Raw genomic sequence first — 25,175 nt, 5'->3', positions numbered from 1 at the left:
ACCTGAAAAAAGTCGGTCAAATAATTATTTAAAAAATGTAACATTTAATTGTGATTTTATAACTTCTATACTTGTAAAATATTACTTTTATTAAATTGAATATATATTTCCTTAGAAACAATTCCTGGTGAAACCATAATGCTGAGCAATCTGCAAGATACACATTCGCTTGAATGACTGGTTATGATTTTTTAGTAACCAATGTGGGCGCGTAGTTTTGATTTTCTGATGGATTATCTCCGATATATTTTCTTTTGTCTACCCCTTATTATCGGAAATTGTAGCTTTGGGACAAATTCATTCTTAACTTGTTACCTAACCTGGTAATTATAAGTACTCAATTTACTGGTAAATGCGAAAATAGAGGACCAAGTGATAGTCGAAAATGTCAAGTGCTGTCAGAATGGTGATTGTTGTTGTTGTTGTGTTTGTTAGGTGTGCGCTGTGACTGCAAAGTTAGCTATCAAGAGATGAAACTTTGGGTGTAAGTTGATTTTAATATCATGGTATTTCATGGTTTGAAAGAACGTTGCGCGACAATTTCCCCCCTTCGTTGTTTTGAACAGCCAACATAAACTTATACGGCTTAAAACGCATATAAAACAATTATATGAAGTGTAAGTGTAAAGCTGACAATTATACGACATATCAGTCTTTTGTTTTTAGTATTTTCAAGAATACATTTCATTTTTGTAAAGGCATTTTGTGAAAAGTGATTATAATTTCTAGCCCCGAAAGACTCCAACTCCTTTTCTTATATTGGCATAGCCTTGTTAGAGCCTCTATGCTGACAGTATTAATTTTGTACTCGATGAAGGTCCAGGCCAATTCTCTTTGTTATCAAACAAGGCTCGTGCAAATAAAAGACACCAACCTAAAGATCTGCTTCCCGTACCACTGCACCACGACCATATGCCCCCACTTGTTTTAGAATAGATTTATTATAGTCATGAAGGCTTCCACGGCATATGTGGAAGGTCTACATTTATCTGCTCAACATGGCAGCCACAGCCAACGAGCATGTACCCTGGATTCATGGCTATAATAAATCTTAATTTACTTCAAGCAGGGACACATGGTGGCAGTGCCATGGGTGCAGAAAGCAGGTCTTTAAGTTGGTGTCTTTTATTTGCACGATACTCGTTTGATAACAAAGAGAATCAGCCCAGACCTTCGTTGAGTATTAAATTAATACTGTTAGCGGTGAGACTCCAGAGACACTAGGTGAATATAAGAAAATGAGTTTGAGTCTTTCGGGGCTGTATAATTCTTAACATGTTGTCATTTATAGGGATAAGTTGTGTAACAATGGCTGATGGAGAAATTGTATTGCATCGGCGCGTACACTCTAGAAAGCGCAGATCCACTGAAACTAAAAGAGAGATTCATCAGGCGTCTAAGAAACAAGATCTCGAGGATAAAGATGTTCCAGAACCAGTACATGTAGGCTGTGAACCAAATAATTGGCTTTCTAACTCATTTGTGAAGAGCCCAAGTGGTTTTAAACACAAGTCATTTCATCAGTCCAGTATCAGAAAACCCAGCCAAGTTGAGGTTAACAAAGACAGTCCTGGTGAGATATCTTTTCAGCCTCTGTGTTAAGATAAATGAAGGGAGGATTTCAAAAACACTGAATATTATGTACTGAGCTCATGATGTACATATATATACAAAGCGCAATATTGAATAACACAATTGTTCCATTGACCTGCGTGCATGTTAAGTATCATAAATTAAAAACTTATTTTACTTTGGGCCGCTGACTAATTATTACTCATGCTCTTGGCCATTGAGGTCATGTGTTTGAATCAAGGCCTTGTTACTTTGTCAGCAGATGTAAGTTGGGAAGGATGTCTGGTACCTTGGATACGGCAGTGATTTACTCTGGTTTCCTCCACCTGTATACCTGTATACTTAACTGCCTATGGTGAGGAATCTTTGAGTATGGCATACTAATCACATTTGTAAATACTTTGTATTTTCTAGGTAACGCATGTTTCAAGATTTGCACAAGTCCGCCTCTTAGACGTTCTCCTCGAACCCCCACTCCTAGTAGTGCTGGTTCTCTGCAGGACAGGATAAAGCAACGGCTGCAAAAAAATGCACTTGTCCAATCACCCACTCTGTCAGAGCAAAAGAAAGAGTTGCAAGAACAGATGATCTGTCAGGCCCAGCAGGATGCACGTGAGCTGCATGAACAAGTCAGCGACACAGATATTGGGCCATTTTTTGGATTGCCAACTAAAGTGCAACGTCTTATCGAAGAACACAGAGGAATTAAGAAGTTATATGGTGAGAAAAATATATGTACTTTATACACAGTCAGAGAAAAAAGTTTCAGGATTTAACTTAGTATACTATATATACTGACCTGACATGCCTAAAGACACAGAACTTGTAGCGCTTACATGTGTACATATACTGATGTACATCAGCTTAATTCAGATGTTCTTCATTAAAGTTTAGAACATGTCTCTGTATGTGTCATATCAAATTCTGTATTTGTTATAATCTTGTGAGAGAACTGTCATTTTATTTCTGTCAGTATTTGTGTAAGACAATTTGTCAGCTTTAATACTACACATTTCACATGTTCAGGAGATTCATGCACTGGTATATAATATTATTGCTATTGGTTGTTCCAGACTGGCAGACTGAGTGCTTGAATCTACCAGCAGTAAAGGAAGCCAAAAACTTAATCTATTGTCTACCAACAAGTGGTGGGAAAACATTAGTGGCGGAAATTCTCATCCTCAGAGAACTACTCTGCAAGAAACGAGATGCTCTGCTTATTTTACCCTTTGTCTCAATAGTCCAAGAAAAGGTTTGTAAAGTTCTTTCTCGTGAGACTTTGTGTTTCAGATCTTCTGTATACATTTATAGTGAAATGGACCTTCAGATGGTTTAAAGATGCTGTGACAATGTGGCCTGTGACCTTTGTGGTTGTGTATTCGAATCCAGTTTTCAGTGCTTTGGCTGTGGCTTTGTCAGGAAGTTTATCATGAGCCCAGGGAAGGGCGGTGGTTTACTTGGCACTCTGACACCCATGATCTTTAGCTTCATATTTAGAGTCTTGATGTTAAGATGGGCTGGTGTTTCAGAAATGTTCATGGTCCAGGCATGGGTCAGTTTTGACATTTTGACACAAGATTACATTGACTTCTTGCAGGCTATCACAGCTATTACAACATTGTGCTTGTTCTCAGAGAACAGCCATTAGTGATAAGGTCATAAGGTAAAAGAGGGTTATTGTGCTTGTTTTCAGGTGCGTAACCTATCAGCCTTGGCCGTGGAACTGGGCTTCCTGGTAGAGGAATACGCTGGTAGTAAAGGCAGATTCCCACCTATCAAAAGACAGAAGTCCAAGTCTCTGTACATAGCCACCATAGAAAAGGCTCACTCCCTGGTGAACAGTCTGCTGGAACATGGCAGGATCAACAACGTGGGGCTGGTTGTTGTGGATGAGGCATTTACCCCTGCATATCATCTAAAATTTCATATAGGACTATGTCACTGACTTTACTTCATTCCGAGTGTTCTGTTCATCTTTCAGAATTGAACAATGTCAGCTAGAGTATCATCCCAGTTCTATTCATCTTAAAAAGTGTTTGTTTGTAAGGTTTGATTGCACACCAAAAGTATATTTTAAGACCTTTATTTGGCTTTAAAAATGTGTTGTTTTTTTTCCATTCAAATTTTTAGGGTGAATAAAAATACTCAGTATCCGGGTATCAGGTAACCATGGATTCGTGGAAAAAATTTTTTAAAAATTCAGATCAGGAATGTGACAGCAAATCATAGTATGTGCGAAATAAAACTGTCATCAAAGAACAGTTTCTTTGATATGTAAAACTGTAACAAGTTGTTGTGTATAGATCTTTTGATGGCATGGTGTGTTGTGACTGTGTTTATAAGGATCTATTGTTCTGCTGTTCACAGTTACACATGCTGGGAGACCGAGGAAGTCGAGGAGCTACCTTAGAGATGACACTGGTTAAATTACTCCATGCTTGTGGTAATATGCCATGTTAATAACTCTTCAGTGTTTCTGATAGAACGGAATGAACTCTGTAAATATATTCATACTACAAACACTTGTATCAGGTGATTTTTTCATTAGACTAAAGTAACTCTGAATATAGAATTCTGTGAAGCTAAATGTACAGTATAATGTGATTGCATGGCTTTTAAAATATTAAGAGTCAATAATGCATATTTCTGATCATCTTTGGTGTTCTTTATTGGCAGAATTAGAAGATTTCAAAATATAGTGAAGCTGATTCATTATATAATGCCTGTGATAATATATGAGACTGCTTTCACTTGACTTTTATATTGGTCTGCTTGGTTTCCTCCCAACATAATGCTGGCCAAAGTGGTATACGTGAAATATTCTTGAGTACAGTGTAAAACACCAATCAAATAAATAAATTAATTAATATTGGGATTTTTTTTCTATTTCTATTTTGTTGCAGAACAGACGCAGATTGTTGGGATGAGTGCGACATTAAGTAACATCAGTGATTTTAAGACTTTTCTCTCAGCTGATATGTACACAAATAACTTCAGACCGGTGAGACAATAAATAAATCATGTCAGAATATGTCAATTTATTTGTGAAAAGCAACTTCCTTCTATCTTTATAATGTAATTTACAACTAAATATGTACACCCATTATTCACTCACCTTGACATTTATGTTATTGCAAATCTAACTGCCTAGACAAATGTGTACATATTTCTGTTTTGTTTTTTTTCTTTTTAAGTAAGAATCAGTCTATCACAAAAAAGTTTTCACAGCCCTTCTTTGTTTTGTAATTTTATTTTCTGTTATATGTGTACAGGTGGAGTTGACTGAGTATATTAAGGTTGAAGACACAATATACAGAGTGAACAAAGATACTTTAGATCCTTCAAAACAGCTAGAGCATGAACGAGTTGTCATGTTCCAAGTGAGATAATAAATTTGTTTATTCTCAAACAAATTCTCAGTGTACTGATTCAAATTTAAATAACCATGTACTTGTATGACTGTATAAACTAAAGTTTAAGGAGAAAAAGAATGTTGTTCCAGTATTTCAGTATGAAAAACAAGCTGGCTTGTTGTATACTTTCACTCCATGTCTGAAGTGTGTCAGGTAACATTTACATGATACTATGTAGTGATAAGTTGGAAAACTAGAAATCAGAACTTTTGATTCCATTTAAAACTTTCTGAGATTAAATACATATGGATTTTTAAAAACTGTAAATGTAAAATGTAAAATAATCAATGATTTTGGTATCTATAGTCTGTTTGAATATCATTGGTTTTGTTTTATATTTCTGTAGTACACAGCTGACATGAAGCGCCTGGACTCTGATCAGTTGTTTGGACTAGCAACAGAAGTCATCCCCCAGCATTCCTGTCTGGTGTTCTGTCCTACCAAAAAAAACTGTGAGAATGTGGCCACAAATCTCTGCAAGATGATGTCACGCTTCAAACGGTACGTGGCAGTGTAGCAGATGAGAGAAACCTCTGTCACCTTTTTCTCTGTGTGCAGAGCCATTGCTTCCTTTTTGCATACAATAGCATCTCAGCAGTTTGAAGGATTGGTTGTGATATGATTTACAGATGTCATGTTGTCTCTTGAATGCATCGGTTCTTCATTGTGCAGTCGCGATGCTTATCTTTAAATGATCTGCCACATGACGTGTTGGTTCAATCCTTACCTCGGAATGAATTTCCCAGATTCCGCTGTCACCACTATTCTAAAGGCCTTTGTCGCAGTAACCAGTCAGTAGTGCTTGTTGAGCCAGTAAGCCGGTCACTCAACTCTGAGGATCACTTGCATTCCACCAATATGGCATAAACATTAACTCAAGTACAAAGTGAAAATCTCTGCTGCACATATCAGAAGTTTGTCAGTTACTTGTCAGAGGCTGATGATATACACTGCTCACGTTAGTTTCCTCCAAGCTATGAGACTGATCACAACATATCAGTGTAGTATTCTGGACGTAACATTGTGAAACTTCAAGCAGCTTTAAATAAAGTCAGTAATTTATCTTCATGTGAATAATTTTGTTTCAAACGTTTTAATGAAACTCAAATCTTTATTATATACAGATACATTTGTACCTGGAATGGTGTATTGGTTGTCATTTTGTGTGTTGGTTTCCACCCACCATAATGCTGGCCGCTGTCGTATAAGTGAAATATTCTTGAGTACGGCGTAAACCACCAATCAAAAAAAAAAAAAAATTTTGTGTGTTAATTTTATGTATTAAAAATTTTACAAACAAGGTCACTAGCAGAGCACAAACGTGCAGAGAGGAAGGTACTATTACGTGAGCTCCATGATGAGGGGAATGGTAACATCTGCCCTGTGTTACGGTACTGTGTACAGTTTGGGGTGGCTTACCATCACAGTGGACTGACGATGGATGAGAGGAAACTGATAGAAGAAGCCTACTCTGATGGTGTGCTCTGTCTCCTCACTTGTACCTCCACTCTGGCTGCCGGGGTCAATTTACCAGCCAAAAGGTAACAGTTTTGTGTTCAGTTTTGATACTGTTTGTTTATGTATGTATTTATTCATGTATTTAACTGATTTCTGTTTTATGCCATGTTTCATATTATGGTCAGAAGTTTGCAAGGTTAATATGTATTGACATCATTACTGATAAGGAGCAAAGCAGAACTTTGTCACAGTGCAATAGATGTCACAGCTGACATTTTTGCTTGTTATAGCTCATCATTTTAAGTTTTTAAGCTTATAAAAATTATATTTATTTATTTATATTTTACGCCATACTCAGCATTATGGTGGGAGGTATATATAAATCATAAGTTATCTCCCCTGTTAGTTTATTATAAAGTGTGTGTACAAGTACATGTATATCCTTTTGTCGACATGTACTTGGAGATGAGCTCACATCCTTACTGCTCTTCCTTTGTTTTGTTTGCAGGGTGATTTTACGTCTACCATACGTAGGTCAGCAATTCCTGAGCAGGAGTCAGTACAAACAGATGGTGGGTCGAGCAGGCAGAGCAGGAATAGATTCCACAGGAGAGAGCATCATGATTACACCTCACGCAGACAAGAAGAAGGTATGAACACCACTACTGGTATCAACTGAGAGTGAAATATTATTGAGTGTTATACCCCTTACACCTTATTGTGGTGATATCATCCATGTTGGACGATTGGAGTTTACTATATTTTGCATGTATTTGGATTGTGTAACGTTTGGAGTGGAATAAATAGGTTGACTCACGATCGTGTTCACGCTTCGGCACCACACAAAAATAAAACTCTTCCACATCAACCTGTATTCATCCAATAGCCTTTACATATGGTCAAAGCTCATACAGTACAATGTTTATACATGTACGTGCCAAAGTTACACTTGACTATGGCTGTATTGGGAGGTTTGTCAAGTGCCTGGAAAGTTGCTGTTGTTTACCTCAGACTTTGTCCATTTTGTCCATCCATAAAATTGGCAGCTGTCAGGCAAGTTAAATATTCTGGTGTAAAGCGTAAAACATGGATCTGGTGAACAAATTAATACAGTACACCATTGCCATATGTAAGATTCAGTGTGAAAATAAATCACATTTGTAATGGATGCATGACTTAATAATAGCTATTTATTACAGGTGCATGACCTACTCTTCATGGGTGTGGAAGGCTGTTACAGCAGTTTGATGTACAATGAAGGAAAGGGGCTGCGTGGTCTTATTCTATCAACAATTGGGCTCAAGGTAGGAAATGCCCATTTGGTGCTTATTTGTTTCTTCAGTTTTCTATTGTTTTTACCTTGCTCTGAAGTTTCTCCAAGTAACTATATTTCAGAGTGACATATTTTTTTTCAGTGGTTTTCACAAAATAAACTTTTATTTTGAATTAAAACTGTTACACGTATTGTTGAGCTTCCTTTTAATGTTTTTGATGCATGTATGTGTTATTTATTTATTTAGTTATTTGGTGTGTTTTATGCTGTGCTCAAGAATATTTGACTTATATGGCGGTTAACATTATGGTGGGCCGAAACTGGGCAGAGCCTGGGGGGAAACCCTTGACCATCCGCAGGTTGCCAGGCACCTCCCACTTATGGCGGGAGATGAAGCCAGCATGAGCTGGACTTAAACTCACAGCGACCGCATAAACAACCACAGCCATTTTTTCCTGACATGCTTGGTAACTCTCTCAATCAAGTTATAATCTGGAATCCTTACGAGGCATTGAAATGTTAAAGTCAGAGGAAGGATGTTGCATCACTTGTACCCCACGCTGATATGGTTAAAAGGTGAAACAGGGTGATGTTAGCAGAAACAGCTGCATTCTTGGGCTATAGAAACAACTTGCACCTGATTGGTTAAAATTGATAACATGGTATCGCTTTCAATTTTCTAAAAGTCTGCTACTCTTACTACTTACTTTGAATTGTGATATCACAGTTAAGGAACATCACCAAAGCTAAACGGTATACTTTTTCAACTGTTGTTGTGATGTTGTTGTGTTGATCACAACACAATAGTACTTGTATCGTGTTATGCAGCAGTGAATTACTTAAATAACACAACTCATCTTTCAGGTTACGCCAAATACTCTATCTCTGGCTGAGTTTATGCAGAAGACATTGCTGAACAAGCAGAATGAAGTTCTGAAGTGTGATGTGGCACAGGCCATGATGGATGCCTTGGAGAATCTTATAGAGTTAGGCCTGGTGCAACAGAAGAAAGATGACTGCAGAAATGGCCAAGAAGATGTCCGGTTTTTGGAGGTCACTCCTCTGGGAAAAGCTACATTCAAAGGTTGGTTTAACAATACAATAACAGATTCTGTCATTTACACAACCATGTTCCCCCCAGCATTAGCCAGAAGAGGTGCTAAAGCTGTTTTCAGATGGCCCTGCATAGCTTTATACAACTGAAGCTGTGAGCTGGAATATGGTTTTGTCTGTTATATTCTTGGAAAGTTTCCATTTGATGCAGTAGGTGTTGTCAGTTTCTAAACAGCATTGTACAAATGGAATATCAATATTCTGTGAAAGTTTGTTCAGATAAATAAATAACATGAACTTGTCTTCTTCAGGATCTGTTGACCTTGAATACAGTCAGAGATTGTACAATGACCTTCAGAAAGCCAAGGACTCACTGGTTCTGTCCAATTATCTGCACCTTTTATTCCTTGTGACTCCTTATGAGACTGGTGTTGAGATCAAACCATGTTGGATGACGTACTTCACACAGGTTCGTGTTTTAAAGGTCTCCAACAGGTCTCAAGTCTTTTGTGTTTTGTTTAATACACTAAAATGCAAAATGACCTATTTTATGCTTCATATTTGATCATTCTGTTGTTATTTTCATCCCCTGAATATCCATTGTGACTTTGGAATATGTTGTGATATCTTTTCAGCATTTACTTGGTACATTAATTAAATTAGACCTTTATTTCTCGATAGATGAACAATCTGGATCCCACAGAGCTGCGTGTGGCAGATCTGATAGGTGTGCCTGAGGGATACATTGCTAAGATGGCCTCTGGTCAGTCTAGGCGACAGGTGAGTATTCTCTGTATAGACATGTACATGTGGGGGTCCTCATACTTTTATGTAAAGTTGTGCGGAATAGCATTAGAAAGTGATCAAATGAATGAATAAATTTGCAGGTCTGATGTGTATGAGCTGTCATACATGTACATGCCAAAACTGCTCTGCAGCGTCACCCTGAGCCTAGTAACCTATCCGAACAATTTATAGGTTCTACATGTACATTGTACCTAACTCTGTTTATGTTAAATTTGCCTTGGTTTGCAGACTGTGAGCAGTTTTGAGGGTTTAAAATTAAATTGCCTGTCTGTGTCTGCATATTGTGGACAGTCTAACAGTGATGAGGGTCTACCTGACACTGATGTTGTACATGCTGTTTAATTGCTTGTGTATGGGTGCAGAGTGTGGACAGTCTAACAGTGAAGAGGTTCTACCTGACACTGATGTTGTATATTACATGCCTATGTGTGCAGAGTGTGGACGGTCTAACAGTGAGGAGGGTCTACCTGACACTGATGTTGTACATGTTGTATATTACATGTCTATGTGTGCAGAGTGTGGACAGTCTAACAGTGAAGATTGTCTACCTGACACTAATGTTGTACATGTTGTATATTACCTGTCTATGCATGCAGAGTGTGGACAGTCTAACAGTGAAGAGGGTCTACCTGACACTATTGTTGTACATGTTGAATATTACCTGCCTATGTTTGCATATTGTGGACAGCCTAACAGTGAAGAGGGTCTACCTGACACTATTGTTGTACTTGTTGTATATTACCTGTCTATGTGTGCAGAGTGTGGGCAGTCTAACAGTGAAGAGGGTCTACCTGACACTGATGTTGTACATGTTGTATATTACCTGTCTATGTGTGCAGAGTGTGGACAGTCTAACAGTGAAGAGGGTCTACCTGACACTGATGTTGTACATGTTGTATATTACCTGTCTATGTGTGCAGAGTGTGGACAGTCTAACAGTGAAGAGGGTCTACCTGACACTGATGTTGTACATGTTGTATATTACCTGTCTATGTATGCAGAGTGTGGACAGTCTAACAGTGAAGAGGGTCTACCTGACACTGATGTTGTACATGTTGTATATTACCTGTCTATGTATGCAGAGTGTGGACAGTCTAACAGTGAAGAGGGTCTACCTGACACTGATGTTGTACATGTTGTATATTACCTGTCTATGTATGCAGAGTGTGGACAGTCTAACAGTGAAGAGGTTCTACCTGACACTGATGTTGTACTTGTTGCATATTACATGTCTGTGTGTGCAGAGTGTGGACAGTCTGACAATGAAGAGGTTCTACCTGACACTGATGTTGCACACGTTGCATATTACATGTCTATGTGTGCAGAGTGTGGACAGTCTAACAGTGAAGAGGTTCTACCTGACACTGATGTTGTACATGTTGTATATTACCTGTCTATGTGTGCAGAGTGTGGACAGTCTAACAGTGAAGAGGTTCTACCTGACACTGATGTTGTACTTGTTGCATATTACATGTCTGTGTGTGCAGAGTGTGGACAGTCTGACAGTGAAGAGGTTCTACCTGACACTGATGTTGCACACGTTGCATATTACATGTCTATGTGTGCAGAGTGTGGACAGTCTAACAGTGAAGAGGTTCTACCTGACAATGATGTTGTACATGTTGTATATTACCTGTCTATGTGTGCAGAGTGTGGACAGTCTGACAGTGAAGAGGTTCTACCTGACACTGATGTTGTATAACCTGTGGAAGAAGAAGACAATATGGGAAGTGGCAGCCATCTTCCAGCAGCCGCGTGGCTTTTTACAGAATCTCCTGACTGGGGCAGCCAGCTTTGCATCCTGTGTCTTTCATTTCTGCCAGGTGAGTCCTCATATCTGTAGCCATGCCAGGGATTCTGGATGGCCATGTAATCAGTAAGTTCATGTCATCTGTTTATTATGATTAGCCAACAGTTTGTAGACTAAGTGAAAAAAATAAGAATACTCCCTTGTTATTCTTCTCAGCCATTGGCCGGTTTCATGAAGCATAGCCATGAGCTAAGTGCACTGTATACATGTATCACTGCAACATACATTGTCATGGTAATTAAGGGCTTACTTTATACAAGTGCTCTTTGGGAAACAGGCCTCTAGACGCCAGGTACACTCTGTAAAGCAAGCAACTCTCATAAACTTCGCCCCTTTTTGGGGTCATGCAGTGTCACCATATATTTATGCTGTATTTTGCCAATTAAATTTGTACGGTTAAAAATATATACATGAAAGAAATTGATTTTTTGAAGAGCATGATGTTTTATGCGTATGGAGTTTAGAGTAATACGTGTGTGCATTGTCTTGTTTATTTGAATAAAGTTTCCTCTTTTCCACAGGAAATAAAGGAATTTTGGGCATTTCCAGATCTGTTATCAAACTTTATAAAAACACTATCCTATTGTGTCTCTCTGGAACTTCTGCCATTAATGGAAATCCCAGGTGTTAAGCAGGTAAGCACATGGTCTTCTACTTTGTATTCGTACATTGGTATGTTCAAATAATATAAAGAAACTCAAACTACCTCCAACCGGCCCCAATAGCACAGTTGGTAGAGTGTCCGCTTTGAGAGTGATAGGTCCAGGGTCAGTCCTGTGTAGAGTCACACCTAAGACTTTAAAAGAGGAAGTTGTAACTTCCTTGCTTGGCGTGCAGCATGAAGGGGATAGTGCAACAACTGGTTGACTGTATCAGTATAATGGCTTGGGCGGGTGGCCTCAGTGAAGCAGCACTAGACAAAAGAGCAGTGGAAATCCGTCCTGCAACAAGCAGGCACATTACATGCACTGTAAGGATTCCTTCATCGTCATATGAATTGTAAAAATTGTTAAGTATGACGTTAAACACAAGCACTCACTCACTCACTCACTCGCTCACTCACTCACACTACCTTCCTAGGTGTACACTACTCCTATTCAGACAAATAGCTCTTGCAGACTAGGCCATGTGTTTTAATTCAGCTAATGTTGGATTGTTTATAGTAACTTTTCATCAGGAGGTTTGTCAGGTGATGTACCATGATTTACTCTTTGTGCAATTTCCACTGCCCACAAATCTTACGACCATCATAGAAGTGAAATGTGTTCAAGTATATTTGTAAAATACCAGTGGAATAAATAAAGAGTGTTATGAAACAGTAAGTGCTAAATTCTTGGTAGGCCAGACATAAGCAAACAGAAAATGGGTATATGTTTAAACAAAGTCTTTTGGCAATGTATTTCTTGCTTGTTATTGTGATAATAATAAAGCGTTTAAAATCTGGAATTTTCCACACTTCAGGGACGAGCCAAACAGCTACTTAATGCAGGTTACAAGTCTCTGTCCTTGGTAGCCCAGGCTGACCCAGACAAGCTAGTGAAGATCATAGAGAACTTCCCCAGGCGACAAGCTAAGCAGGTTGTAGCCTCTGCTAAGGTAATCTGGAGTTGTATATCGAGTTACATACAGGTGTGATCAAGTATGGGGCATGGATCATGTATTAGCAAGCCGATATGGAATACAGATATTAGTTCTTTGTTCAGCTGTCTTGTCTATGTACTAGTGAGACATTTAAAGTGAAATGTTTTTGTGAGATGTAAGTGTCCTCTGTGTGTAACCTAAAGGAGTGTTAATAACTTCCACTTAAACCAAAAAATAAGAAAAATAAATAAAAATTAAAAACATTCTTTAACCAAATCTATCTATTGCAAGATAAAATGGTTTCCTAGGGGGTTGGCGTTTTCTCTATCACCATAACAAAATAGTCACAAGAAGGACTTGAAGAGAAAACTGTTTTGATAAAACAAATCTAATTCATTTTTTCATGTTCAGATTTTACTGAATGAGAAGTTAGAGGCTATGTTGGGAGAGTATGAAGATTTGATGTCAATTCCCATGACTTTACCAGACAATAAGGTGACAGCAGAAGGCCAGATGTCCAAGCCTACAGGGACTGTACAGAACAAGGAACAAACCTCACCAGCAATGAGCTGGATATCCAACATTTCTCAATCAGCTAGTCAGGATTCAGTAAGCTAACCCCTGCACCGTGTGGAAGTGGAAGAGACCAGTCAAGAGCTGGATATCAAACTTCTTTTCAATCAGCTAGTCAGGATTCATTGAGCTAACCCCTGCACCGTGTGGAAGTGGAAGAGACCAGTCAAGAGCTGGATATCAAACACTTCTGAGCTGGGCAGTCAGGAGTCAGTGGTCTCACCTTTGTAGATACTGACTGTCTGACAGCATATTAAGTGACCTCTCCAGTCATAATAAGCTGACTATCAAACCTCTCTCTGCTGGAGGGTCGAAAGACAATGGTAAAAGAACTGAAAGGGAACTCACAAGTCATGTCCTGGATTTCAAACATTTCTCAGCTGAGAACTTGGGAAGTAGTGAGCTAACCTTTGCAGACACTCACGGTTTCAGAGCAGAAATGGACCTAAAAGTTGCATTTATGACCTGGATATCTACAGTAACATACATGTACATGTATCTCAGATGAGGACTGTGGCGAGACAGGAGTCGGTAGACTGATCTTTACTTATACTGTACTGAAGCAGAAGGGGACCTTAAAAGCCATAAACTGGAAATTAAAAATCTCTTTCAGTGAGTCAGGCATCTCTTTGCAGACAATGACTGTCTTGAGAGCAGAAAGGGACCTCACCAGCCATATTAAGCAGGATATCAAACATTTCTCACCTGTGGAGGTAGGACTCACCAGCCATATTGAGCAGGATATCAAAAATTTCTCACTTGCAGAGCACCGGACTCACCTGCCATTTTTAAGCAGGATATCAAACATTTCTCAGCAGCGAAGCTCGGACTCACCTGTCATGTTAAGCAAGATGTCAAACCTGTGTTAGCCACAAAAGTCAGGATTCATCGGATTGACATCTGCAGAAACTGTACAGAAGCACCCCATCTGGATTTCAAACATTTCTTGGCCAGCTGATCAAGATTTATCAGAGTAAAGAAAGTGTGGTTTTTAGATACATGAACACTAACGAATGACCTCATTGAGATACATGAATACTAACCAGTGACCTCATTGAGATACATGAACACTAACCAGTGACCTCATTAAGATGCATGAACACTAACCAATGACCTCATTGAGATACATGAACACTAACCAGTGACCTCATTGAGATACATGAACGCTAACCAATGACCTCATTGAGATACATGAAAACTGTATCCATTTTGCCCATCTAAGGAGTCAATGTTAAAGATTCTGACGACTTCATCAGCTTATATAATTTACTTGCTGGAACTGAAGAAACAAATGGTTGTGTATGAACTTGATATCAACTAATTAACAATGCTGTATGTGCGAACTGTAAATGGGACAGTATACATGTACATGTACATGTGAGGTTTTCGGGACCACTGTTACATACTTACATATGAAATTTTCAGAGGGAATGAGTGTCTTGTCTTATTTTTAAGTCTGTTAACTTTAAACTATTTCTGGTATGTGTATGGATATGTGTAATGTAGTACTTTTATGATACGTCAGCATGTACATAGTTTGTTACCGTATGTTGAACCCCTGTAGCTCTACTATATTTTCTGTGATATGCTTTTTGCAAAGTGATTTATTGTTTTTGAGCTGAAGGTTCAAATAAGTTTATTTCATTGAACTTTTATATGCTGTTTATAATCTTCACTGATGAAGTCGAATACAAAACAAGAAGATAACATTTGAGTTTCATGTCATCCTTTTCATGATAGGGCGCTTACTGACTCATTGGCATAAAGGTCTATTTTTGACCAATGATGTCGCAGCTTTGACTCCAGCTGCCAGTCCTTTGACAGTGGCTTGAAATCAGGATTTTAGTTTGTATCATGCGAAGGGATATGGGTTACTTGCAGATCTCATTTTCCCTCCACACTCAAACATTATTTTCATCATATATTAGTAAATAATATTTCCTGAGTATGACACAAGTCATACAATTAAACAATTCTCTTTTTCAAATTATTAAGTAGAAATAACACACAGTACTGGTATTTTGGAAAAACGTATAGAAAACCAACATTGTCTTGAACCCATACCGCTTAGGGTTGGCCAACACACTGACTGACTGGATAATTAAACGTGAGGATTGAAATCTTTCACCAGCTGTTAGTTTTGCTCTGATTCGTGCTGATCAGTTACCTTGAGAAAAACAGTGTGGTGGCTGGGAACTTGTCTCTGACTTTATATCTGGAGTCATGAAGTTTTATGGGAATTTCAAATTCATTTCCTAGTGAACACATGAATGTTAAAAGGCAAAGGAAGTTCAAAGTGAATGAACAAGTTTTAGGTGGAGCTTCTCCCCAAAGCGGTCGCTGTGGGTTCAAGCCGAGCTCATGTTGGCATCTCTTGTTGCACGTGGAAACTTGAAGATGGCCGTGCGTTTTAGCAAGGCTGTGCCCACCTTCCTTCCAGCATAATGCTGACTATCATCGTGTAAGCATATTCTCCAGTACGACGTCAAACACCAATCAAAAAAGTTTCTATGAAGTTATAATATGAACAGAATCATTTGTGCATCGAGTTCCATGTGAGTGTAACCTACCTCGTTGCACAGTGTTTATGTATTTGATGAGAATACCAAAAGGCCTATACAGCTATAATCTGACAGTTTAGTTTCCTGTCCTTCTGACTGTAGTGTTGATGTACCATCAGAAGCGCAGAAGTTACCAATCAAGCTCAGTTAAGGTTAGCCTCCTGTCACAATTAACAAGACGCTCTCTTTTCACTTTAAGTAGCGTTCAGTGAGAGATGTGTGATGGATATATCATCAACTTAATTGTATTCCCGAATTTCTGGTTTTCAAAGGGAAAACAAACTTTTGCATGACTGGTTACAGGGAATTGGAGATTGCGGCGTGTTACTTTTGTCACGAATTGTTTCATGATGTGCATTCAGGAAATGAAAATACCGGGCTGTAAATGAAAATTCCGGGCTGTAAATGAACTCTGCTTTGAAATAAATACTATTGTATTGATAGATTAATCAGCAGAGTGATATCTGAATTGACAATTCAACCATTGTCGTTTTACTAGCGACATATAATTATATGCAAGAACATGTAGCACCAATATTCTATTAAATCATTCCAGATTGTATTAAATGTTATATTAAACATGTTATTGTACATACAAATGTTAAACTAACAGCATATAATGTTGAATATGACACAGAATTCTACTGTAATAACAGAATACATTCTGAAATGACTCAATCAACCGACTTGCTGTCAAAATTATGTGGTTATTTTTATTGTAGCTCATATACGTGTGCATTGAAGTTAACATACGCATGTATATAGCTAATCTGATTTCTTACGTTAGGAACGCTACATTTATTGTATTTTCAAAAACATACCTTGTTTTGATTCGTGCATGGATGGATGCCTCATGTCAGCTGAGGCTAGACAAAGAAACATCTGAAGAAAATATGTATTCGATAAGTTCTCCAAAGCAATGTCATAGAGACATACCTTTTTCCCCCTCAGGTATATATGTAGGTAATGTTATATTTGCACTGACTGTCCGAAGTTTGAATGCTTTGAAGAAGATTATACACCTTGGATGTCTCGCATATATTGACAAACATATTTTCCTTGTATATTCTTTGTATATGCACTACCGAAGGTTGCGAGTTAAATTAAATTCGACTGGGATGTTTAGAGACTAATTGGAACACGAGTGCACGTTACTGTATTTGTGAATTTAAAGGCAAAGACCACTTTAAAACGATGAATAGGCCTCTATCGTTTCAAGGTCATATCAGCGAATGCATTCATAGATCTATATGTATATGCATTTTGAATGATGAAATGTGGCAGTCTGCAATGCGTGTTGCGAAGCAAAAACCTTAAGTGACGACACTGGTCCGATAATGGTCAGAAAAGGCCACCACAGAACAAAATATTCCAATACATTTTAGTTACTAGGTTAAGCAAAAAATGTAACTATTTTCCTGGACAGCTTTAAATGGTCTTTCACCTGATACATACTTCATTTTAGTATTTTCTTTTCCTTTAATTTCTTTCAAACTTTCTTCAAAACGTATGGATTAAACTTGATCGTGACATAGTGGGAACCTTAATGCGATTGCTTTAGGGCCCAGGAATACAGCTATACGACATTAAATGCTTATTGTTCTTTATCGCTTTATCACCACACAAAATTCTGTTAGGGCCTACCAAGAAAATAAAAATAAGTTAAAATCTAACTGAAATGTGTAGACAAATAAGCATATTTGTGCAAATTGGGAAGAAGACGTCTACAAAACCATTGGTCAGGTCCCTCACGAAGCCTCTGAGCTTGCTACATTCGACACAGCGATTTCATTGCTCAAGGGAGAAATAAAGTAATTGTATGAAAGTACACAGGAATGGCTTATCCATGTCATATATGCGCAACACTTCATAAAATCTATCAAAGAATATGTCTGTCTTGAATGTGGCGTTAAACAACAACCAAATAAATAAACTCGATTACCCTGATAACCTGTTATTCACTTCCTTTTTTTAGATGCGTTCAGGTCATGTTCATGTCACAGTGAGTTAAAGTTATTGCTGCATTATTATCATATATGACTGAGTGAAAATATTAACACATTTTTTAATAATGCGTATATTGTCAGTTCCTTTTTCTAGAATCATTCTCCTCGTGATTCTCAGACTGACATACATAAAGCTAGCGTATTTTGATTACTCATCGGTTAAAATTGGCCTATAGGCATGTTGCTAGAGCGGTTGGCTTCAGTTGGCCCGGTCGTTTGTCCATTTCATTGTAAATTTCTTTGAACGATTGTAACCAGATTTACCAAGCGTAAGACTTAAACGCTCAGGGAAGTACCCAGGCTATTTACAATTTGGAAGCAAACTGTCAATTGATTAACTGAGCATGAAAGTCGTGATTAACCCAGTTATAGGACTTATTACCTTGAACGAATTCCCTATTACTGTGAACGGCTGGTGTATATGTGAGGTATATCCTGTGTCATCCACAAGGAACACTTAGGCCTATTGTCACACATGTTGTATTTGCCGTACATAATTATCACTTGATGCCTAATTAGAGGGTAAAAAAATGTAGGAAGCTTGATTTGTTTGGCGCCTCACGAAAGAAAGTGAGTGTAGAACCAACTGATATCACACAGGTCATACAAGTCTACTCTTACAGTCGCCCCATGTATGGCGCTTCCCATCATATAGTTTTTATTGATTGATTAAGCGTCTGCATTAAATGCTAACGTCTTACTTATACAGTCTCATAGCTAGTAGATACCAGGCTGCGAGGGTTCTGTTGTCATTCACCATTGATCCTTGCAACCCTCTGAGCACTGAAAAGTTTGAAATTACGATAAGAATAGAAAATATCGTAAATATTTTAGCCATATCCTCGCGAAATTATGATAAATGTTATCTTACTAGGTGACTCAAAGTTCGTCTTCTCCGTCTATTTATGTTGCCCTCGACAGGGTCATGATTTTTTAGCGTTCTCTACAAGGTCGTTTTTTCATGCACATCCATGTAATTAATTATGTACCGCAAGGCGAGTTATGTTAGCCGCTTGTCTGAAAGTGATCTGTATATTTCTTTAGTCTTCGTTATTAGCGAAAGGAAGTAGAATCCCTTTTTTCTTGTATCAGGTGATCTTGACGATCTTTACATTAGCTGTGGTTTTGGGTAAAGGAGGCCATCTTTTATGTCATGGTGATTAATACTGATAATAAACGTTTTTTAAAGCTGTCATATGCACCTGGTCATACCTGGGATTTCTGCATCCCTAAACACTTGTCATCTTCTCCCACGCGTGTGGTATATGATGTACATATTTTGTATCAAGGCGTCCTAAAAAGCCATACAGACATTTAATCGCCGTATAACACAGCATATTAATTACACAACGATAATCATCAACCGCATCGTCAAAAATTACCACTGGACGTCTTAATCACTTTAGTTCATGTGATGCGGAATGCCTGCAGATCGCTGTGTTTGCAGTGATGCTCTACATGTCTCATGATGTATGCCAGCATTGCTCTTCTGATTTTGTATTTCCCATATAGCTTCTTTTATTTATTTGATTGGTGCACGCTGTGATCAAGAATATTTTACTTATACCACGGCGGTCAACACCATGGCGGGAGTAAACAGGACAGAGTTCGGGTGGAAAAAATAACCATCCGCAGGTTGCTCCAACACCGTTCCATACACGTACGACCATGCAGAAAGTGAGTTGAACTCCCAACGATCGCATTGGTGAGAGGCTCTTGGGTCATTGGGCTGCACTAGGGGGCTAACCACTAGGCCAGGAAGCTCACAGTCTATACCATACACATGTAGCCATAGGTTATAAAAGCGTGCCTGGTGAGACGAATAGCTACCTCTATAGAGCTTCACTGACTCTAGACTTAACTGGTCGTCGAATATTAAACACTGCCTCGTACTTGTCGAACTATAGTCGATAGTATTATCTGACTTTCATCGACACGATCGACACGAAAACTCAAATCTCAAAACAAAGCCATTATTTTCCCCACAAAACAGATTTCATCGCAAAACAATAATAATACTGTCACATCTGATATATCCTTATTTTTAACGTTCCGTGATCAAAGACAGTCTTGAATCGATAGTCACGCTAGGATTGTTGAAGTAAATGGCATCGGCGGCCAGCACCATGGCTTGAGGTACATATAGCAGGACAAGCCCTGGGGGAAACACATCTGGTGGTTACTGCAACAGCTTCCCTCGTACGAGTACGAACATTCTCAGTAAGTCTATAGCGGCATTGTCAAGAACTCAGACTGAAGAAAACACTCCGTAAAATAATAATAACAAAAACCCTAAAAAACCGAATTAAAGACTGAATCAGACCTGGAAGGCAACTCAAATTTTATTCCATGGAAAGATTAAAAACATCCTAACATAACATGAATGGAAAAGGTAAAAACAGAAAATGTTAGAAAAAGAAACGGAGAATGAGTTGAAGGGAAGATCTGACACGAACTCCAGCTCAGTTTCTCTACCTCTCCACTGGAAGACATAAAAGGTGGAAAAACAATGAGGATGTGTCTTGTTACGTAATAAATATGGCATAAAACTGATGACAGGAATGACATGATGATTAAGCATAAATCGTGTACAAGACCTACACGACATAAGTTCTTTACGCGACTCCATGACAACCCATCAGAGTAATAAAATAAGAGCAAAAAACAACAGATGATAAGAAATAGTATACGGTCTAGGATGTTAGTATAGTAAGAGAGGTTTTGTAACCTGCAGACAATAAACAATATGGCTCCCGCTGAATGTACAAAAAGTTGATTTCATATTTGTAAAAAAAACTCTGAAGAGACAACTGTTGCGATGAGTACGTCGGAAGGCAGAGGGTTGAGTCAGGGAAGCATTGGGCTACTGAATTAAGTCAGTCACTGAATAACTGATTGACTGCCAATCTTAGGGCGAGAGGATGTAACATAATCTATATATACATATATTATACAATTTGATCAAGCTTCATAACCTTTCTACAGTCCTATATGCTACGCACTATGCAAAAAAACATGTGTAGATGTTCTACTTTTATAATAAAATATTTCCTGTTAAGAAATAATGTTGACACTTTTGAATGTTTGTAATTTCGGTCGCGGAGGTAACTGGGGAATTTCCATTAGGCCTACACCTCGTCCATGTACATGCAGGTGATGTGAAGGTAAGCATGCATAATAATAATAATGCTGGGCTAATATATGCGTGTCCCTTTTCGTGACTTATTTCGACATGTTCTGCGTCACAGTTGTCAAATACTCCACTTCTATCACGCAAAAATCAAATATTTAATTAAATCAACAGTTGCCCTTAAGAATTTATGCAATAAAAAATCCAAAAGAGTGAGGTCCTATTTCGTGTTACGCTCAAGGAAAACGTGCTCTTATAGAATGTATAGGCTATATGGACTATTTGCTTACCAACGTGTCTCTATATACTTACAGTGCTGATGTACACATGCGCAGTAGGCTAAACTCGGTACATATCCAGGCGGAGTGCAGACACGCGGAAGATCGGCGGAAGTACACGGTCTCCCTGGTAACACACACAAATGTAAATAAAACACGCGGAAGACGATCGGATTTCCAGGAAGAGTAAATCTTGAAACCATCCAATAGTGTGTATGTGTGTGTGGAAGAGAGGGGGGATATGGGGCGGGGGGTGGGGGGGCTACATGGAATACCACTATAAACTACTGCAGCTCAACATTCACTGCATCTTCATTTATATACAAACACTTTCTAAACAATGTCATCTGGTAAAGTTGTATTACATCGAATAAGATAAGAGGACGACGTAGGTAAATACATTTGTTTTCAAAAATGGATATTTTACAAACTGACTATGTTAAGGTATAAAGTTTCCCATGTTTTATTTAAAGGGAAAAATATAATTATACATATGCCAGAGATTTTTCGCAAAAATCGATATTCACTAATGAAAATGAAATTTTCTGTGTTTACCAAAAATGGCTCAATTATTGCCTTTCAGTAAATGTTCCTTTGTTTTATTTATAATGTTAAAATGATTCTAATATATGAAACGGATATAGTGCGATCCGCTTTATAAATTTTAGACCGATACCATATTTTGAACACATGTGCAAAGGCGAGGTTTATACTTTTGTGAAAGGTAATTATTTAAGATACTCACAATAGCAAAAATTCGATTGAATTTAAAGTTATTTTCTTGGCAAAAAATCTCCTGTACCGCCTCTTTAAATGTGACCAGAATAATGTGACAAGTCATAAAAGCCCTTTTCTATGCTGAGAAATACTTCCAAGCGAAATGTCGCCATTGATATACGGAAATACTTCTTGTAACATGAAAGTCAAGAGGGCTGTTAACCCACCATTAGGTTTGGTTTTCGGAGCAGGTCTGTCACATGAAGCGGAATTCTCACAGCTCATCTTTTGTGGGTTGTAGTGACTTGTGTCTTCGCACATCTCAAAGAACGCAAAGCCTGCCTCGCACTCATAAAAGGCGTAGCAGGCCCGGGGGTCGGGCACAGACCCGGGGTTCCCTGGCGGGCAGATGGCTAAGGAGAAAGATGAGGAAAAAACAAATACAACTGAAATGTTAAACATTGCCTACTTGCCTCTTGATGTCAAAAGACGACATTGCCAGAGCGTTACAAAAAACACTTAATGATATTTACTTATTTGATTGGAGTTTTACCCAAGAATATTTCACTTATACCATGGAGGACAGCGCAAGGGAAACTCACGACCATCTGCGGGTTGTTCGAAGAACTTCTCACATATGACTTGAGAGGAAGTCCGCATGAGCTGCCTTAACAGTATATAAATTTTGTTTTCATAGGTAGATTGACAGATGTATGAAAGTCAAACATTTCCTATTTTTAAACTTCTTTTGCAGAAAGGATATTTTACCCAATAGCATCTGCAAAAATAGTGCCTAGTCATCAAGTGCCAAAAATTCTTAAGTTTCTACTTTGTGTTCATCTGATATATAAATAACCACTAAGCTATATTTTTGCAGTTAAAGATTTCCGCAAGACAGGCCTCCAACAGTGCAACGTTCTTGCTGTTTTGCCTATTACTTGTTCCAATATGCATATATATGAAAGAACGTATGATCAGAGGTTATCAGAGAATTAAAACTGTTTGTTGCAACACCCGATCCCCCAAATTTACCTTTCACACATTCTGGCCTGTCCGCCATCGACGGGATCTCACAGGTTCCGATCTTAAAGCTCCACCACATTCCTACCCCACACTGTTCCATGTAGGCCGTCCAGTTGTCGAGATTATCCTGACACTGGAGGACGAAGTTTGCACAGAACTGACCACCGGCCAATCCGTGGGCCATCGACTGTTTTATGTCCTTCACAGGCACCCCAAGCTTCTGGGCACACATCTCTGCAGAGAAAAACAGGAGAAGGTTTGCTTGTTTCTTTTTTTGAGGTTAAACATCGCTTTCAACATTATTTCGGTTATATCAGGACGATGTCTCCTTGTAGCAGGCCGAACCTATTGTCAACACATTAATTAATAGTGCTGCCTCACTATAACGCCATGGCAAAGACACCAGCCACGACGCCCCATCCAATCACATAACACTGACACTACGCTGACCAGAACATGTACTTGGCCCATCGTCTTATACTGAACATCAAGCGAGGTAGTACTAAAATTACAAAGAAAGTGTTAGGTTCGGGAGGAGGAATGGATGTGAACAGCGTAAAATGTTACCAACATACATTGGATGATAACTCAATTCAGGTCGATTTATGGAACATGAAATCTGTGGAAAATCTAGGTCACAATTCCCACAGACCTGTTTAAGAGATACATATATGAATTTTTTTCACTGGTAATGAAACGATATCTGGCGAGCAAACAAATTCATCACACATGCATATCAACAAGATAAACTGGCTCTTTCGGTAAACGTTTCAACCCCGGCATGTATATGTATCTTTGCACTGTAGGCATAATGAAGCCAAACAAGTGGCCAATAGAACCATCTATAAGCCTGCTGAATTCTACATGCAGGCCCCTAGGTCCATAAAACTTGAATCAATTTTAGTCAAACATTTTTCACAAATCACGTTCCTTAAGGCGTCACAACATAATGGCAATGAAAAATGCGAAAGAAAGCGTTAGGGACTTCAGTGATCAATGCGTGTTACAGCTAACCCATCCTGAGAATACTATAACTCGGTAAGCTTATACAGCTTACCCACTCTTGAGTGTATTCTAGGGGATCTGTTCGTGTTTTAGCTAATCCATCTTGATTGTACTTTCAGTAGGCCTAAGCAGTGTGGGCTATACAGCCCCCCCCCCCCCCCCCAGTGTATTCTCAGGATCAGTGCGCATTCAATTCATCTCGAATGAACTTTCAGTGGTCAATGCGTGTTATTCAGCGGCTCCATCGCGAGGGCACTCTCAGTGGTCAGCGCGTGTTACACAGATAATCTATCCTGAGTGCACTCTCAGTGGTCAGTGCGTGTTATACGGCTAACCCACCCCAAGTGCACTCAATGGTCAGTGCGTGTTTTTCAGCTAACCCATGCTGAACGCACTTTCATTGGTCTGTGCGTGCTATTCAGATAACCCATCCCTAGTACACTCTCAAGTGATCAGTGCCTGTCACACAGATAACCCATCCTTAGTACACTCTCAGTGATCAGTGCGAGTTATACAGATAACCCATCCCGAGTGCACTACCAGTGAGCCGTGAATGTTATGCAGCTAGCCCACCCTGAATGCAGCCTCAGAATTCAGTGCGTGTTATACAACAAACCCATCCTGAGTGCACTTTCAGTGAGCAGTACATGTTCAACAGCTAATCCATTCTAATCAGCTAATTAAACAGCTAATCAATTCTTAATACTTTCAATGTTCAGTTGCACGGCTGACATGTCACAAATGTACATTCAGTGTTCAGTTGCACATCTGACCTGCCACCAACGTACACTCATTGTTCAGTTGCACATCTGACCTGTCAACAACGTACACTCAGTGCTCAGTGACTCAGCTGACTTCCCACCAATATCAGTGGCTCAGCTGACCGGTGGCGAATGTACACTCAATGTCCAGTTG

The 25,175-nt window shown here is 38.8% G+C and overlaps 1 protein-coding gene across 3 annotated transcripts; it reads left to right on the top strand.

Annotated features, from left to right (window-relative positions):
* The first annotated feature begins 232 nt into the window (after window positions 1–232).
* Window positions 233–18,017, top strand: LOC135466498 (helicase POLQ-like). Of its 3 annotated transcripts, XM_064744016.1 has the most exons (19): window positions 233–484; window positions 1,292–1,573; window positions 1,987–2,292; window positions 2,646–2,824; window positions 3,266–3,466; window positions 3,940–4,015; window positions 4,476–4,573; window positions 4,845–4,952; window positions 5,332–5,486; window positions 6,287–6,526; window positions 6,952–7,093; window positions 7,643–7,747; window positions 8,581–8,800; window positions 9,081–9,238; window positions 9,451–9,549; window positions 11,226–11,399; window positions 11,908–12,021; window positions 12,848–12,982; window positions 13,379–18,017. In XM_064744016.1, exons 2-19 carry the CDS (start codon window positions 1,309–1,311, stop codon window positions 13,583–13,585), a joined length of 2,982 nt encoding a protein of 993 aa, XP_064600086.1. In that variant the 5' UTR covers window positions 233–484; window positions 1,292–1,308; the 3' UTR covers window positions 13,586–18,017. The 3 variants fall into 3 exon arrangements, with proteins under 3 accessions (XP_064600086.1, XP_064600085.1, XP_064600084.1); XM_064744015.1 differs by lacking the exon at window positions 233–484 and having other exon boundaries at window positions 1,272–1,573; window positions 12,848–12,964; XM_064744014.1 differs by lacking the exon at window positions 233–484 and having other exon boundaries at window positions 1,272–1,573.
* Window positions 18,018–25,175: the final 7,158 nt, after the last annotated feature.

Source organism: Liolophura sinensis, chromosome 6, assembly GCF_032854445.1.
Source record: "Liolophura sinensis isolate JHLJ2023 chromosome 6, CUHK_Ljap_v2, whole genome shotgun sequence".
Taxonomy (NCBI): Eukaryota; Metazoa; Mollusca; class Polyplacophora; order Chitonida; family Chitonidae; genus Liolophura; species Liolophura sinensis.
This window is presented reverse-complemented; position numbering and strand designations above follow the sequence as displayed.

What these genes read in the sequence shown, in the direction of transcription:
- LOC135466498 (XM_064744014.1), top strand. Translation starts at nt 1,276, where the DNA reads ATGTTGTCATTTATAGGGATAAGTTGTGTAACAATGGCTGATGGAGAA. An exon ending in ACACAAATAACTTCAGACCG is followed by an intron (nt 4,574 to 4,844) that starts GTGAGACAATAA and finishes ATATGTGTACAG; the next exon opens with GTGGAGTTGACTGAGTATAT. An exon ending in GTGTCTTTCATTTCTGCCAG is followed by an intron (nt 11,400 to 11,907) that starts GTGAGTCCTCAT and finishes TCTTTTCCACAG; the next exon opens with GAAATAAAGGAATTTTGGGC.